Genomic DNA, 14,538 nt, shown 5'->3' with positions numbered 1-14,538 from the left:
ATTATTAAAAAAATACCAAAATTAACTAACCTGTATCAGAGGAGTAAGAATATCTTGTCTCTGCTGCTGCCTTCTTTGCATGTTTTCTGTAGTGCCACTTAAAGCAGAGCCTGACACTCAAGGTTTGATGCATGTGTGAGTAAACACAGTAGTTCTTTTCTCCTTATTCTGGCTCCAGGTAACCAAGACTATAATGCTCAAGTTTACCATTTTCATCATGCAAGAGTATGTAACATTAGAATGATGTTCCTGTTCCATACACTATTCTCTCCATACTTCTGTTTAATTAGCATGTACGAAGATGTTTTTCACATGGAAAATATTCCTGACCATTGTAACTTACTTTCCACCCACTTTGTGACAGTACTGTGGAACTCTATATCAATCCTCTCAATTTAAATAAATTTGCTGGAAGTTTCCTATCATCATCTTATGAACACACCAATCTGTATAGACAGAAGAGAAAGCTATCACAATCCACTCTATGGACTGCTCATCCAAATACCTCCAAATATTTTGGTTTCAAATTTACAGGTGTCATTTATCGCACTCAGTTTCTACATTTCATGAGAAAATTCACTTCTCCCACATTTCTGTAAATGCATTTTCACTTATTCCAGTCACTGTACATACTACCTGCAATAAACAGAATATGCAGAGGCCCAGGTGCAGGAGAGAACAACTGCTCATATCTCATCCTGGCACTGCAGCACCATGGCCAGGAACAGCCACCTGAGAAGGGGTAACCAATATGGCCCTGCTGAGTCTGACAGTGTTCCCATCAAGCTGTGGGTTGGCTGCCAGCAGAACTTTGATCAGGATAAGCACCAGTAGAAACACCACATTTAAAACTTCTTTTGTTCACTCCAAGACATAGCTAAAAAAATTAAACTACCTGATGCTTTCTACTCCATGCCAATTAAACCAACACAGAAAATGCTACAAAATTTACATTTTCCTACAACACTTACATTTACCGTTTCACTCCTCTCTAAGGAACAGCTCTGAACTTCTGATGCAAGCCAGGATAAAACCATTTAATCACAGCACAGGTTTTATTAGCTGGTTCCCATCCAATGGGCACAGCAGCCCTCTCACAACAAAATCAGTAACAGAGAATCCTTACTGGAAGCTCAGAAACATGTTTACTTTATATACAAGAAAAACATATTTACAACGAGTAAACTATGTACAAAAAAATCCCAAGAGACATTTCCATGGTAATCACTGTATAAATTAACAAAATAAATAGGAGGGAAGCAGGTCCCATTCTTAAGGCACAAAACCTTCCCAAGACTGTACAGGGATTCATTGCTTCCCGATGCTTTTAACAGGATCACAGGAATGGTGGGGAGACCCCTGAGGAACAACAGTTGGTGGACAATGATACAGACATGCAGTCACTACTGACAGTTGTAGAAAAACATCATTTTTCATCCTTTCCTTTTTTTTACAGTACACACATCTTATCTTAAGATACAAAATATGTCTTGTAAACAGTCCGTTTTATAAATCACATCGCTATTATGCACATTTTAAAATAACACTAAAACAATGATTGAAGCTTTCCATACAATTTGGGTGCAGAAGCAGATGCATCACTGGTACTGAAGACCTCAGCTGGAGGCTCCAGGTACCAGGCCAGCACCTTCCAGGCACCCAGTGGCACAGTTCCCCTTGGGCACTGTGCTGGCTCCTGCTAACATCCCACAAGGTACAACAAAGAGGCTGTACCAGCCCTCCTGAGGGCAGCCCAGGGCAGGGCACTGCCAACAGCCAAACCATGATGGTGCCAGAATGTGAGAAATCAGACTGAAGCCTCTTCCAAGCAGAAGAAACCCTCACTCAGTGCCCAGCTCACTGCAGCCACTGCCAGGGGTGAGGGATGCAAACAGAAGGTGCTGCATGGCTTTCACAGGAGTTGCTTTTCTTCAGGGGCTAAACACCTGTATGGTATGTGCAGTTCTAGCTTCTCTCAGGCTGGTGCTCCTGAGACTGCTGGACAGTCTCTTTTTGGCAAAGCAGCATATTTTTTACTAATTGTCTTTCCTGAGTTTCTCTCCCACAAAAAATTATCAGATGTCAGAAGAGAAACTCGGGCAGTGGCCAGTTGTTCTACCTGGCTCCCTACTTTGCAGATAGCACTCACTTATGCTCAGGACAAATTGTCTTCATCTATTCACAAAAATCTTGCCAACAGAAATCTGCACTGTTCCCAGTGAGACACACAGAACTACAACCCTTTGTGGTTTTGTAGATCTAAACCTTAATAAATATTCAAAGGCACTCAGGTTAAATGTGGATCCTGTTTTCTAGCTCTTAGAAGAAGGAAGAACTCCTTTCCTGCCTCTGATAAGTAAGACAGGAATATAGTGGCTGTCAACCCATTGATACATGTGCACATGCACAAAAAGGATCTGAAGGCATTGACACAGATCAAAAAAGCAAAATAAATGAAAATGTGTCTGTGCAGGCCTCATCACTCATACAAATGGCTAACGGCCATCAGGTCTTGTTAGATATGGCATGAATTAAGGAACACACCTGAATGTAAAATCTCTTTGGATTCCTCTGTTGCTCTGGGCAGGAAGAGTAGAGAGGAGCTGTTTATATGCAAGCAAGAATTTAATCCCGCCAGGATTATGCAAGGCAAGAACTTATTGTTTATGCATCTTTAACCATTAGACTGCTGGGGAAAGTTCATAGAACAGCTCCTTCACTGCATATAGGAACAAACACGGATCTCACCTGTTCTCCAGAGTTACCACCTGCCTCACTGCCCTGCTGCACTCTCCTGGGAAGGCACATGGATGTCCCAGCCACGCACAATTCTGGGATAGACAGTGGGATGCACACACTGTGAGGTCACTGCACACCACCACTGAGGATGACTGCATCCTGAGGCTCTCCTGAAGAGATTTCTCCTCATTTTCATCCAGACACTGCTCTGTGCCTCAACAAGCAAGTGGGACAATACAGAATGCTTGCAATTCCTACTTACCTGATACCTCATGAATTCAATATAGTTAGAGGGAGTCTTTACTGATAAATAAAAATTCAGCTATGGAAGCAATTGCCAACATATACATAGGAGAAATACATTCAGGGCAAGGCTGGACATATTTCCAGCTCAGGCCCCACAGTATTTATACTGTGTTTCTAGCTGGATCAAGCATGTTTAGTCTTCTTTTACCTTCTCATGAGCAAACCCTGTTATTAGCCACAATGCAGAGAGACACATGGGTGAATGTGTCTGGTTAGAACAGACAGGCACAGTCAGAATAACCCCTGGTGAAATACTAGGAAATTCAATGGAGTTTGCCCAGCTGAAACAAAATCAGCCCAGAGCCTTTGTAAGCTGACAAATCTTTATATAAACTAATTTGACTGATTGTTATTAGACTAGAGAAGTGATATCAATTTGATAAAAATTCTTACAAGTAAAAAAGAATTATGTCCTCAGCAAATTATTTTTTATGCCACTGTGTATGTGGGCTTTTCTGTCCGCAGCCATAGTCAGACAGGTGCCCTTCTGTAATAATAAAAAAATTAATAAATACACAGAAAATGGCAGAGCAATTTAAAATTTCTGCTGTCTCCCAAGTTTTATAGCATTGACTGTTGCCAAATTCCCTCTGCAGTGATAAAGATGGTGATATAACTATGGATGCTGGTCTTGGGCTTTAACAGCCACCCAACTGAGGTCAGCCATCTAGAAACTCTGATTCAGAGGCACTAATTTTTCCATGCTCCACTGTTGCTGGTACCAAAGGCAATTTATCAATATATTCCAGCTTTCATTATGATGCTCATTTGCTCAGTAACAATCCTTCTCTCAGAGTTCTTACAGGAGCCCCAGTGTTTGACAGCATAAGACATCTTTTAGGCGTACAGCCCAGGAGAAGTAAGCTACTCTAATCTTTTGTATCACCCTGGAGTGAAGGAGCAAGAAAGAGAAGCAAGGTGGAAAAGCTACTGAAATCTAGACAGGTGAAAAGATACAAGTACTAGACTTAAATCACGTATTTTGTGACAGAAATAGTTATGTACACTGCAAGCTGAAGTAAAGAAACAGCTCTCGTGTTTGTGGCCACAGAAGTGGTACTGAACAGGCAGGAAGCTACACCTGGCCATTGACAGTCATATTGTTCCCTCCCGCAAGATGAAACAAGTTGTCTTGTATCTCCCTTCTTGTGCAGCACAAATAGCTCATTAGCTTTCCTCTCCCTTTTATCTGGTCTCTCAAAGATGAATTCAGAAGAAGGAATGTTAGAGCTGATCTCCTGTAATCATTTGTCTCTCCAGAATTTTCTTTTCTTACTGCCAGGAATTTCTGAACAATTGTCCGTGATGACTCAGCACCACATTTTTGGTGGAAACCTAGAGGCTGTACCATTGCCCCTGGCTGGTAGAGGAGAGCAGGCCCAGCAAAAAGCCCCACCAGCTGATGCAAACCCTGTCTGAAACACATACACTGTGTGTTGCAAAAGCATGAGTGAATGAGAATCACTTGATATTCATCGGAAGAGGTCTGCACTGGCTTCGAATTTCAGATGCAAATTACACACAACTAAAGACGCATTAAAAAGGGATTAGCAAGATGAAAGGAGAGGCTTTGTCCCACTTAAATATGCTAAGTACAGGTGTGACACACAGATGAGCAGGAAAGTTTTGGGTCTGAAAAGACTGTCAGATGCTCCTGAATTAAGAATGGCCAATACAGTTTTTGCCCTGAATGATTCTAGTTTGATGAAGTTATCCAGTAAAGGTATCTGTGTTGCAGTTCTCAGGAGTCCAGCACTGTCCCTGGAACCAGAACTTCCCACGACACAGGACATGGCTCTTCAAACAGTGAGTGAGTTGTCTCCAGGAGGTTCTGCCAACCACAGAGGAAGTACCTCTCCAATGGATGCAGCCATACCCCACAGGAAAAAAGTAGCACCATGCTTGGTTGATAGGAACACTGAACAGCTAAAATTTGGCTGTTGAGCAGAGAGAGTCGTGAGCACATCTGCTTTATGAGGTGACTGCTGTACAGTTAGGGAGAATGGTAGACACAGGCTGTGAAAACAGAAGCTAAGCCTCGCTGGCAGGAGTACTCCGGCTCAGCTCCTTGATCCCGTGCAGTATCCTCTTCATGTGACCCACTTTGGTCACACCCAGGTCCTGTAAGAAAAAACAAAATCTTACACTAAGAGAAAGGCAGAAGGAAATTCCAGGTGGCCAAGCAACAGTTACAAACTAGTCAGCCAGTTATAGAGAGAGAAGAAAACCAACCAGAAAAACTCCAAACCTGAGAGTTATATACAGAGCCTCAAACCACATGTCAAAAAGCTACTAAGGAATGCAGAGTGGGTACAGAGCAATGCACAGAAACAATTGTGGACTGTTAGCCAGAAACACAAATTGTTTTGACTGTCAAAGGCTGTGAGAACAGAAAGAGCACACAGATGTCAAGGACCCAATCTAGAAGCCAAAACATGCAGGAAGAACTAACCAGTCACATCTGATAGCTGGCACCATGCAACAAACATAGGCTGTAGGTGGATGACATGCGGAGGGGGTCAATTATACAGGTTACAGCAACCTCACCATGGGAAGATGGCAAAAATTATAAATAAAGGTTCAAGGGGCATTGAACAAATACCACACACTACTTCAAAAAAACCTGTGTTTTCCTGGTCTATGCAAGTCACCAGAATGATGACACAACTCTCTTCTACATGCAAAGAACCACCACTTTCAATTTCTCTCAGTAGAAAAAATGTCTCCTGGTGCGGAGAGGAAGAGTTGTGCAGTGTGGCTGCTAAGCCCTCTTAAAAAAGATTCTCTCCATCCATAAGCCTCATCAAAGTGCACAATCACTTTTTCTTGAAACAAAGAAGCATGATGATCCATTTGTCCTGTCACTGCATGGTAAGAACCAAATCTTCCCAATTACAGCACCTTCTGATACAGTAGCTGAGAAAAACTTCTGTCACTAAAATCAGAGACTCTCAAGAACACTATTGGCAACCTCTATGCTGGACTGTATTGTATCTCCAGGAAGCTGTGGCAGAACTGGACAGCTGGTCCCTCAACCAGCTCTTCTACCTCCCTGCTATGAAAAACAAGGGGACCCAAAGGGTGAGAAAATAAAACAAGGCTGTAGTGAACCTGTTCATCTTGCCAAGGCACCTGGAATGAACAGCAGGCAGACCACTTCCAAGCACATTCAGCACAGGAGGTCATGCAGATGCAGCTGGCTATTTCTCATGAGCCGACCGTGAAAGTACCTTGAGGTCCCTCCGTTCAAGGTGCAGGAGCTCAGAGCCCCGGACGTCATGCCGGATGAAGATATCCTTATACTCACAAAGACTGAGGTGCTCAAGCCACGCCGCAACCTCCTCCGTTCCCCAGAGGTGAACTGTTAGAGATGGAAAAGCAGGAGTGCATTGAGTACCCAGAATCCCAGGAGACAGGGAGAGATGAGGACACCACAGCACTCAGTGCCAGAGGAGGAGGGCAAGCAGGACCACAGGGGAGGTCATAATAAGGGGAGGGCAGCACAACCTTCAATCTTGAATGAAGGAGGTAGGGCAAAAAAAGGTAAGACATGTTCTCTTAAGAAGAGGCCTGCTGCAGTACAGCCAGGAGGAAGTGCATATTTGTTTTGATGAGATGGCATATCTTTTGATAGGGGTAGCTTTTTTCAAGTTTACCCCCATGTTTAAGAAGAGTAAATTAACTGTGTAAATTCTGTGTACAAAACAACAGATTCATAAAATATATGATGGATAATCACAGCACAGATCAGTTTGCACATTATTATGTACAACCACTTGCAATCGGTAAACAAAATGGCAACTTCTCTCCCCCCCATGTCTGAGGGAGAGAGGAAGAGTTGAGACTTCCACCTTCTTGCAGTCTCTAAATAAGAGAATAATAAAATTTTCCCAGTTTTGCGAGGCAGTGAATGAACATCAGCCTGTCAGACAGGAGACTGCACCCACAACTCCATGGTAGAGGACAGGACCCAAGAGCCAACAGCACAAGTCATACTTCTGAATTTTGGAAGAAAGCCTTCATAAGGAGAGCAATAAACCAAAAATCAACTAGACCAATTTAAAGAGAAAGTGTCTTGAATGGCAATTTATTGATTCATGGCCAGTTTTTATTTACTGACCAATAGGATTAAAGGTCAGGAAGCAGCTGTGATGATGCTGATCCTCAGCCAATTACACATGAAACTTGATTAAAGCCTGAAGGTGAATCAATAAGAAAAATATAATTTACTGTATCATAGAGAATAAGCAGTGAAAAGACTGGAGTTACGCGGACTTGGGCCCCGCAGTCATTTTTATACTTAAAATGCTGAAATCCTCAAATTCACTTCCCTAAACATCCTCTGAAATAGCCGTGAAAATCTGTACAATGTAGGGGAGAACTCTTCAGAGGGTATCTCCTGTTCCTGCTCAGGAATATTGGCATGGTACAGGGGGACCATGAGTCAGAAGGGAGCAATAAGCTATTTTGCCACATGAAAAAGATTGACTAGACCTCCAAGAAATAGCAGATGCAGATGAAACAGAAGGAGAGGATGTGTGAGGAAACAAACCAAGAACAGGTGGTGGTGTGACCACACTGTTGGGATAAAAAGATACAATGAATGAGCAGACTTGGTACCCGGCAATCCCATGCTACTGTGAGTCTCCTTATTTTTGTTGTTCTTCTCCTTTTTAAACTTGGTCACCAGGCGGAATTTGCCACTGCGGCTGCGTTTAGAATAATCCAGCATCTGGTTCTGCAAAAACAGAAGGAAAAAATCAAGCACACATAAACTGATTGGAATGGACTAAGATCAACAAGCACTGTCAAGCTCAGCTCCATGATCTCGCAAAGAAAGCAAAAAAAATTCATAAACTCATTCTCATCAAGACAGAAAAGGAAGCAGAGAAAGTTGATCCCATATTAGACAAGAGATCTTGGCAGGAAATTACTTTCTTTAGCCCTAGGGAATCAAGTTTCTTTCTTAATGATTTTTTCTCACATCAGTCATATAGTAACAGGAAGTCAAGCACACAGAGACAACTAGGGAAAAAGAGAAGAGCTAGGGAAAAATAGCCTTGGTCCTCCTCACCTCCTCATCACAGGGCTCCATAAGCTGCCACAGCCAAGGGATGTCTGCCAGTTTCCTCAATTGGAGGTCCATGTCTGCCAGGGCTGCCTGGAGCTGCTCCTTCTGTGGAGGATCTAATTGCTGGATCAGGAATAGAAGAAAGGCAGAGTTAAAAGCCTCACGGCAGAACACACAGCCAGGCCCCTGCCTTGAAATTCCTACCTAACAAAGCAGTTCCTTTGCCAGGAAGTGCAGAGAAGGTACTCTGCCCCCAGACCAAGTTAACAATTCTTGTATTATCTGAGCTCCAAGCTCCACAGCACACTCATGAAGCAAAATTTTTCTGTAGCAAATGATTCCTGGATAATAACATCTAAACTGACTTACAGAGCCCACGATCAGCAAAATGCTAGGCCAAGGCAATAGGAGGAGAGGAGAGGAAGTGAGAGGCTGGTTTTTCCTCCTGCTTTGTGCTCCTTACCAGTGCCATCTTGCCTGCCAGCAGCAGCTCTGTCTCATTGTGCAGGGCTTTGACATTATTCACCATCTCTACAACAAGGCTGCAGTTCAGACCCTGCAGGGAAGCAGTTCATATACAAGTTAAGCTTGGAAGTGCACAGGTCTGAGAAGTCAAAAGGAAGAAGTCTTAGACTAGCAAGGCCTACTTTTGGTCAGCTAGAATGAAAACCAAGAGCTCTGGAGCAAGGACAAAACAGGAGATGCCAAGTGAGTGCAGTACCTCTGTAGACTTGGATTTAGCGTAGACTTTGTCCATAGACTTGGAGCTGGCATTGACAGCATGGGCAAGCTCCTGTTCCATGTCCTGATAGGATTGAGCTATTTCCCGAATACTGAAGAGAGAATTACAGATTGCATCAGCATATCAGATTGCATATGTTCAAATCAGGAGCTCTCTCCTGACCGGGTATCCCATTTAAACACTCATCCAAGTGATGAGCTGAGCCGGGATCACAGCAGGGGCACAGCCTCTGGCAAAGCAGGGCAGCTCTCCTGCCACACTGAGCATAAACAGGCAAGGAAATGCAACTCTCTCACAGGAACATGCTCAATTCTGCACACAAACTGGGATCAGTTTGAAATACAACCTAGACATTTTAGTATGACTAGAGTGATGTGAAAGGCAGCTGCACTTACAACAACTTTCTCTAATGACTCTGGGAACTTCTCTCAGAAGCCCTACGGAATGCCTGACTAAAGGATGAGCAGGTAAGCATACACTGTGAGCATTGTACAAAAATTTCTGCTAGGCACCAGGGTTGCAACAACCCAGACTGTCATCTGAGCTCCTTGAGAGGCTTTTGTTTCTCTTCTGAAAAAAACTATATTCAAAGGCAACAGGTTCTTTCAGGATTAAAGGATCCATGGTTGCTCATAAAAATAACATATTTTGTTCAAAACAGCCTAGGAAAGCTTATCCAGCTTTAGTCCTTGTTTAGCTGGGATACTGAACAACAAATAATGCTCCTCTCAGTGAGACGGACCAGCAATGTAGCTGAACAAGAACATCTCCAGAAACAAGAAGCAGGACAAGAACTTTAGGCCCCAAAGGAGGCTCTATTCACCAAAAACAAGTTGAGTCACACCTGTGGATCAGAGCACCTGCAGCTTGACCAAACTGGATGATCTGGGTGGATTCTTCTTCAGACATGATCTCTGGTTGCAGAGAGAAAGAGGAGGGTCGTGACAACTCGCACTTCTGCTTGTCCTCCCAAGACTTCAGGGTACTCTCAAAGGCCTAAAAACACAGTAAGCAAACTCTAAAGTACCTTGTAAAACTCCCATAAAAACCCAGTCCAGGTACAGGCACTTTTCACTGCAGGGCCCAGTAGTTAAGCTGCATACAACTTTGCTAAGTAGCTGGCTGGAAAGAAGTTTTCCATGCCACATGCTTGCCTTGGCTGAATTTCTATTTAAGCATAGTTTCAGTCAAAATTACTGGGCAGTACTGAGGGCCAGACTTAAAAAAATCCAAGTGGTGGCAACCTTTTCTTTGAGTAGTTGTATCACCTTTACACCTCAGTATTATTGAGACACTTCAGAGCTTGAAATTAAAAATGTTCAAGGCTCCTCCTTATCTGGAAGTAAACTGGGCTTCCCTAGGAACTGGTTGGCCAAGCATCTGAACTCATAGCTGTGGTTTCTGATGGCCCAACACATAACACACTCACAAGGGACTACCTTGTCTTCTCTATCTCTTGTGCTTCATGTCACCTTTCCCACCATACCCACACATAGGTTGCCTCTCCTTTTTTCCCTCCCTTTACCTTTACAGCAGCAATTCTGTTCTCTCTTGCTCTCTGTGCTATCTCCTTCAGTCACTGTCCCTCCAAGTGTCAGTGTGCTGCTGAAGAAGCTCTCTTACCCTTCACAAAAGATTGTGTGCACTATTCCTGTCTCCTCTCCACAACATTCACATTAGAGCTGACAGGACACTCTTTGAACTTAAAAGAGGATACATTCAGCTAGGTATAAGGAAGGATTTTATACGATGAGGGGGATGAAACACTGGCACAGGTTGCCCAGAGAAGTGGTAGATGCCCCATCTCTGGCAATATTTAGACCACAGGCTAGATGGGGCTTTAAGTAACCTGGTCTAGTGAAAGGTGTCCCTCCCCAAGGCAGGGGCTTGGACTAGATGACCTTTAAAGTCCCTTCCAACCCAAACCATTCTGTGGTTCTATGATCAACACCCACTGCTCTCCCAGTTAAGAGGTCTCTGGTGCCCTGTCCTACCATGACAGGGGCTTTGCATGCCCACCTTTGCTTTCCTTTCATACTATCATCTTTGTAATTCCCTTGCCAGGCAATGTGCCTCAGGCCTGTATCAGGCTACTTTCCCTTTTTCTCTTTGTTGCGATTCAGCAGGTGAATCCCTTTGCAGAGGACTTTGATTTGCTCTGGAAGCTGGGTGTTATGCTGGAAAGTAGTATGAAGAGCTGCTCTCAACTGAACTGTTTATGCATGGACAATCACAGAGCTGGGAGGACTCAAAGTGTGTCTGTGCCACAGCATGGTCTTTATCCTTTCCTTTGTCTGATCACTGCTCAATTATACAGCAAAAGAGCAAGGAGGCTTCATTATCTGCTGGTACTCATCAGATATATTTGAAAATTATGAGACTGACACACTTCTGGAGGCATAAGACACTGTTTTACATGGTCAATGAAGCCAAATACTGAACATTAATGACAAATTAAAACATTGACCGCCTGAATCTAGAAAATCCACAGCACTTGGCGAGGCAGGCATCCTGTAGAAAAAACAGCATGCAAGCATGTTAAGGAACAATGTCACAAGGCACCTAGAAAAGGAAGTAAAATAAGCTTGCATAAACAACCTTATTTATGATACTTCCCAAGTAGTGAATGCAAGTTTAATCACATTGTTTCCCAAAACTTTTATGGTGTGTAATAAAATATGCTTCTTGCATTCACAAAGATAATGCTCATGTGTGGCCCTTTCCAGGCTCTCCAGAAATATGTGACTTCAAAACACGTGTGTACTGCACAGGCAATTCAGGATGCTCTTACCCTGTCTCGGGTGAGGGTCTGTGCCCTGTTCTTATGAACAATCCAAATGTAACCTGGAGGTTGGATCCAGGCTTCTCCATCCACTTGCACGGGAACTCCCTCTTCTCCAAGGATTGCTATCTTTACTGTCCGGCACTGCAAGGAGTGACTGGGTCAGAAGAACTCTAAAAGGTTGATTTTCCAAAAGCATAAGCCATTCTCTGCATTTCAAAGCCCCTCCCCAGGTGCTGTAGCTTTGGTGCTACTTGAGGCACACACATCTAGGCAGCAGGACACACCTCACCCTTGAGCAGCGGGGAATACCTGCTTTGCCTTTGGACTAATCTGTATTTGAGTTGTTGGTTTAACTCCTACTAAAATGAATGCTAGCAAACAATTCCATACTCAAATTGCCCCCAAGCATGTGATTTCCAGCCCTGGTGAATGCTCTTCTCAAGGACCAAGACAGAGCAGAAAGAAGGGCTTTACAAAGTCACCAGCTGGAGAGGGGGCAGGCAGGAAGAGCTCACAAAAGCAGCTGATACCTGTGCAATCCGGTGATGCTGTAGGTTTATCACACGTGACACTGCCATCTGCATGCTACCAAACACGGCTACCACCTCCAAAATCTTGTCATCAAAGGAAGGGGCTGTAAATGTCTGCCACATACAAGGGAGAGAGAATTTCACTGAGGCACAGCTCTCTTGGAGACGTTTCCTTTACCCCCTATTGGTGCTGACCTGGGGGTTGGCTTTTAATTGTGCTTTTAATCTGCATAAAATTAATAACAAGGCTAGAAGGTGAAGACCTGGAATGAGCTAGAAGTGAAAAATGGAGGCTTCCAATGGCTAAAGTATAATTCAGACATGAAAGCTGTAGGTCACAAGGCAATTATTCTTTTGAAAGTAGGTACTCCAAAAAATTTCCAAAGAATACAATGTTTCTGAGTGAATCTAGCTGCCTTTGCTGTCAAGGGGCTTTACTTGTCTTTACTTCTCTGTGGTGACAAGGTCAACCTAAAGAACTTCCTGCAGGTCTAAATGCTCTGGTGATGTATTTTTCTGAATCCTTACAGACTGCCTGGGTATGAAAGCAGCTCAAGGTTAGGTTTCAGTATCTCAGCCACATCCAATAGAAGGTGAATGCAGATAGGCCCCCTGCTCTCTTCTTCCAAGCACTATTTCCGGAGGCTGTGATCTCAAAAGCAACAGTAAGTAGAAACATTTCCTGTATGGTCTTAGAGAATACTCACATCATCTTCCTTGGTTCCCCCCCAGAAGTTGGTGCCTCCTGCATAGCTGGGAATGTTGAGTACAGCAATCCCCTGGAGACTGGGCAGAGGGATTGGCCTCCCATCGCACTGCACAGAAATGAAGGCAACACTACTCTCAGCCCAGCAGGAGAGAGACCCTCCTGCCAGAGCACATGCTCTGTAAACAGAAAATAGCCAGCACCATCTTAGTAATACATTAATTCAGGTTTCTTCCTGTTCATTCTTCGCCTAGAAGAGTAGAAGGTATCCACTCAAACCTCATGAGCCACACATCTTCTGGCAGACATGAATTTTAGAGAGATACTCTTTTCCTCTAACAGGAACAGGACACACCTTAGAGGCTTGGCAAAGCTTCTAGATGTATTTCTCAAGAAAGCAGAATAAAACTCCTGAAATATCCATGTGATAAGGGTCTTCTCCTGCAAGTTACCTGTTTATGCTGTACATGACCTATACAAAGTATTTCTTTTCCAGCTGGATACATATTACAGCACACTTAAATTCAGAGCTTTCTACTGCACCCACCATCAAAAATGATGTGGTCACATGAGATACCCCATGGAACGTAACAATCTTATCCATGCTGACCACTGCATTGCGAACAGCAAATACCTTCCAGCAGGAGGATACTTCTTCTCTTTAGGGCCTAGAATACAAGTTATGCTCCAGAACCAGGAAAAGTCACTTTTAGTTAGCTCAGCATGACGCATAGCCAAGTACATTGTTTCAGGCAGGCGAATGCCACCAAGCCAAATCACCATGCCAAAAATTACAGTGTCTGAAGGAGAGGGAATTAGGCATCCCAGTCTTAGGAACAGAAGAACATGCTAATTCCTCACCTCCAGCAAGACCTTCTGCTCCAGGTTTTTATATGTTCTGTGCAGCAGCTCCTTGGTCCCCAATACTCCATACCACATCATATTCTTAGTACGACTTCTAAGGGGGCAAGCAAAAAGAGAAAAAGTCAGCACAAACGTTTACCCTTTAACTAAGAAGGAATAAAATCTTCACACTGAAATGGTACCTGCTACATCCTAAACCACAAAGATGCTTTGCTTCCAGAAGGGTCAATTGCTTCAAGTGGTCACTGTGCTAGGACCACTTGAAGCAACTACTTCCCTTTAAATAAATGTCAGGTAGGAATCAAGCATGAGTAACAGACAATACCAGAAATATACAGAGACTGCCCCAGCCCATCTCATACACCAGGACATCAACAGTGCTTGGCTGTATTAACTCATATACAGCAAATATAGCCAATCCCAGGCTACACAAAGCATCCTGTAGTTGCTCAGGTATTCAAAAGGCCAAACCTGTGGTTTGTATTGAATCAGGATCAATGCCAAAACCAGCCTCTGCTGCATTTAGAATTGAGATGTGCTTCTCTCATAGCTAAATAGCAGGCCCAGGAGAAAAATCTTTGAGTGAGATGACATAAATAGAACCAATGTGCTAAATATGCACCAATGTAGCAACTTAAATACCTTATAGTATAATGAATCGGTAATAAATCAGTAACTTATCTCTTCCATCATGATTTCAAACCTTGAAGGAGCATTATGCAGACAATACACCTATTCAGCACGTTGTACACAATCAGCTTCAAAACCACATAGAAGCATGAAGTGGTTCAGTCA

The 14,538-nt window shown here is 43.4% G+C and overlaps 1 protein-coding gene across 3 annotated transcripts in view; it reads right to left on the bottom strand.

The window, feature by feature from the left end:
* Window positions 1–1,126: 1,126 nt before the first annotated feature.
* DGKD (diacylglycerol kinase delta) overlaps window positions 1,127–14,538 on the bottom strand; it is a 57,484-nt gene continuing 44,072 nt past the window's right edge. For 2 of the 3 annotated variants that reach the window (XM_021544386.3, XM_021544388.3), the window contains 11 exons: window positions 13,741–13,837; window positions 12,881–12,988; window positions 12,174–12,287; window positions 11,650–11,784; window positions 9,703–9,854; window positions 8,838–8,949; window positions 8,580–8,672; window positions 8,120–8,239; window positions 7,666–7,783; window positions 6,276–6,406; window positions 1,127–5,166 (listed from right to left, as the gene is read on the bottom strand). In XM_021544386.3, the coding sequence (XP_021400061.1) occupies window positions 5,077–5,166; window positions 6,276–6,406; window positions 7,666–7,783; window positions 8,120–8,239; window positions 8,580–8,672; window positions 8,838–8,949; window positions 9,703–9,854; window positions 11,650–11,784; window positions 12,174–12,287; window positions 12,881–12,988; window positions 13,741–13,837 (1,270 nt within the window). In that variant the 3' untranslated portion in view covers window positions 1,127–5,076. Of the gene's footprint in view, window positions 5,167–6,275; window positions 6,407–7,665; window positions 7,784–8,119; window positions 8,240–8,579; window positions 8,673–8,837; window positions 8,950–9,702; window positions 9,855–11,649; window positions 11,785–12,173; window positions 12,288–12,880; window positions 12,989–13,740; window positions 13,838–14,538 lie in introns of those variants that run through there. The other variant, XM_021544389.2, reaches the window with a different exon arrangement.

This window comes from Lonchura striata, chromosome 10, assembly GCF_046129695.1.
Source record: "Lonchura striata isolate bLonStr1 chromosome 10, bLonStr1.mat, whole genome shotgun sequence".
Classification (NCBI taxonomy): domain Eukaryota; kingdom Metazoa; phylum Chordata; class Aves; order Passeriformes; family Estrildidae; genus Lonchura; species Lonchura striata.
This window is presented reverse-complemented; position numbering and strand designations above follow the sequence as displayed.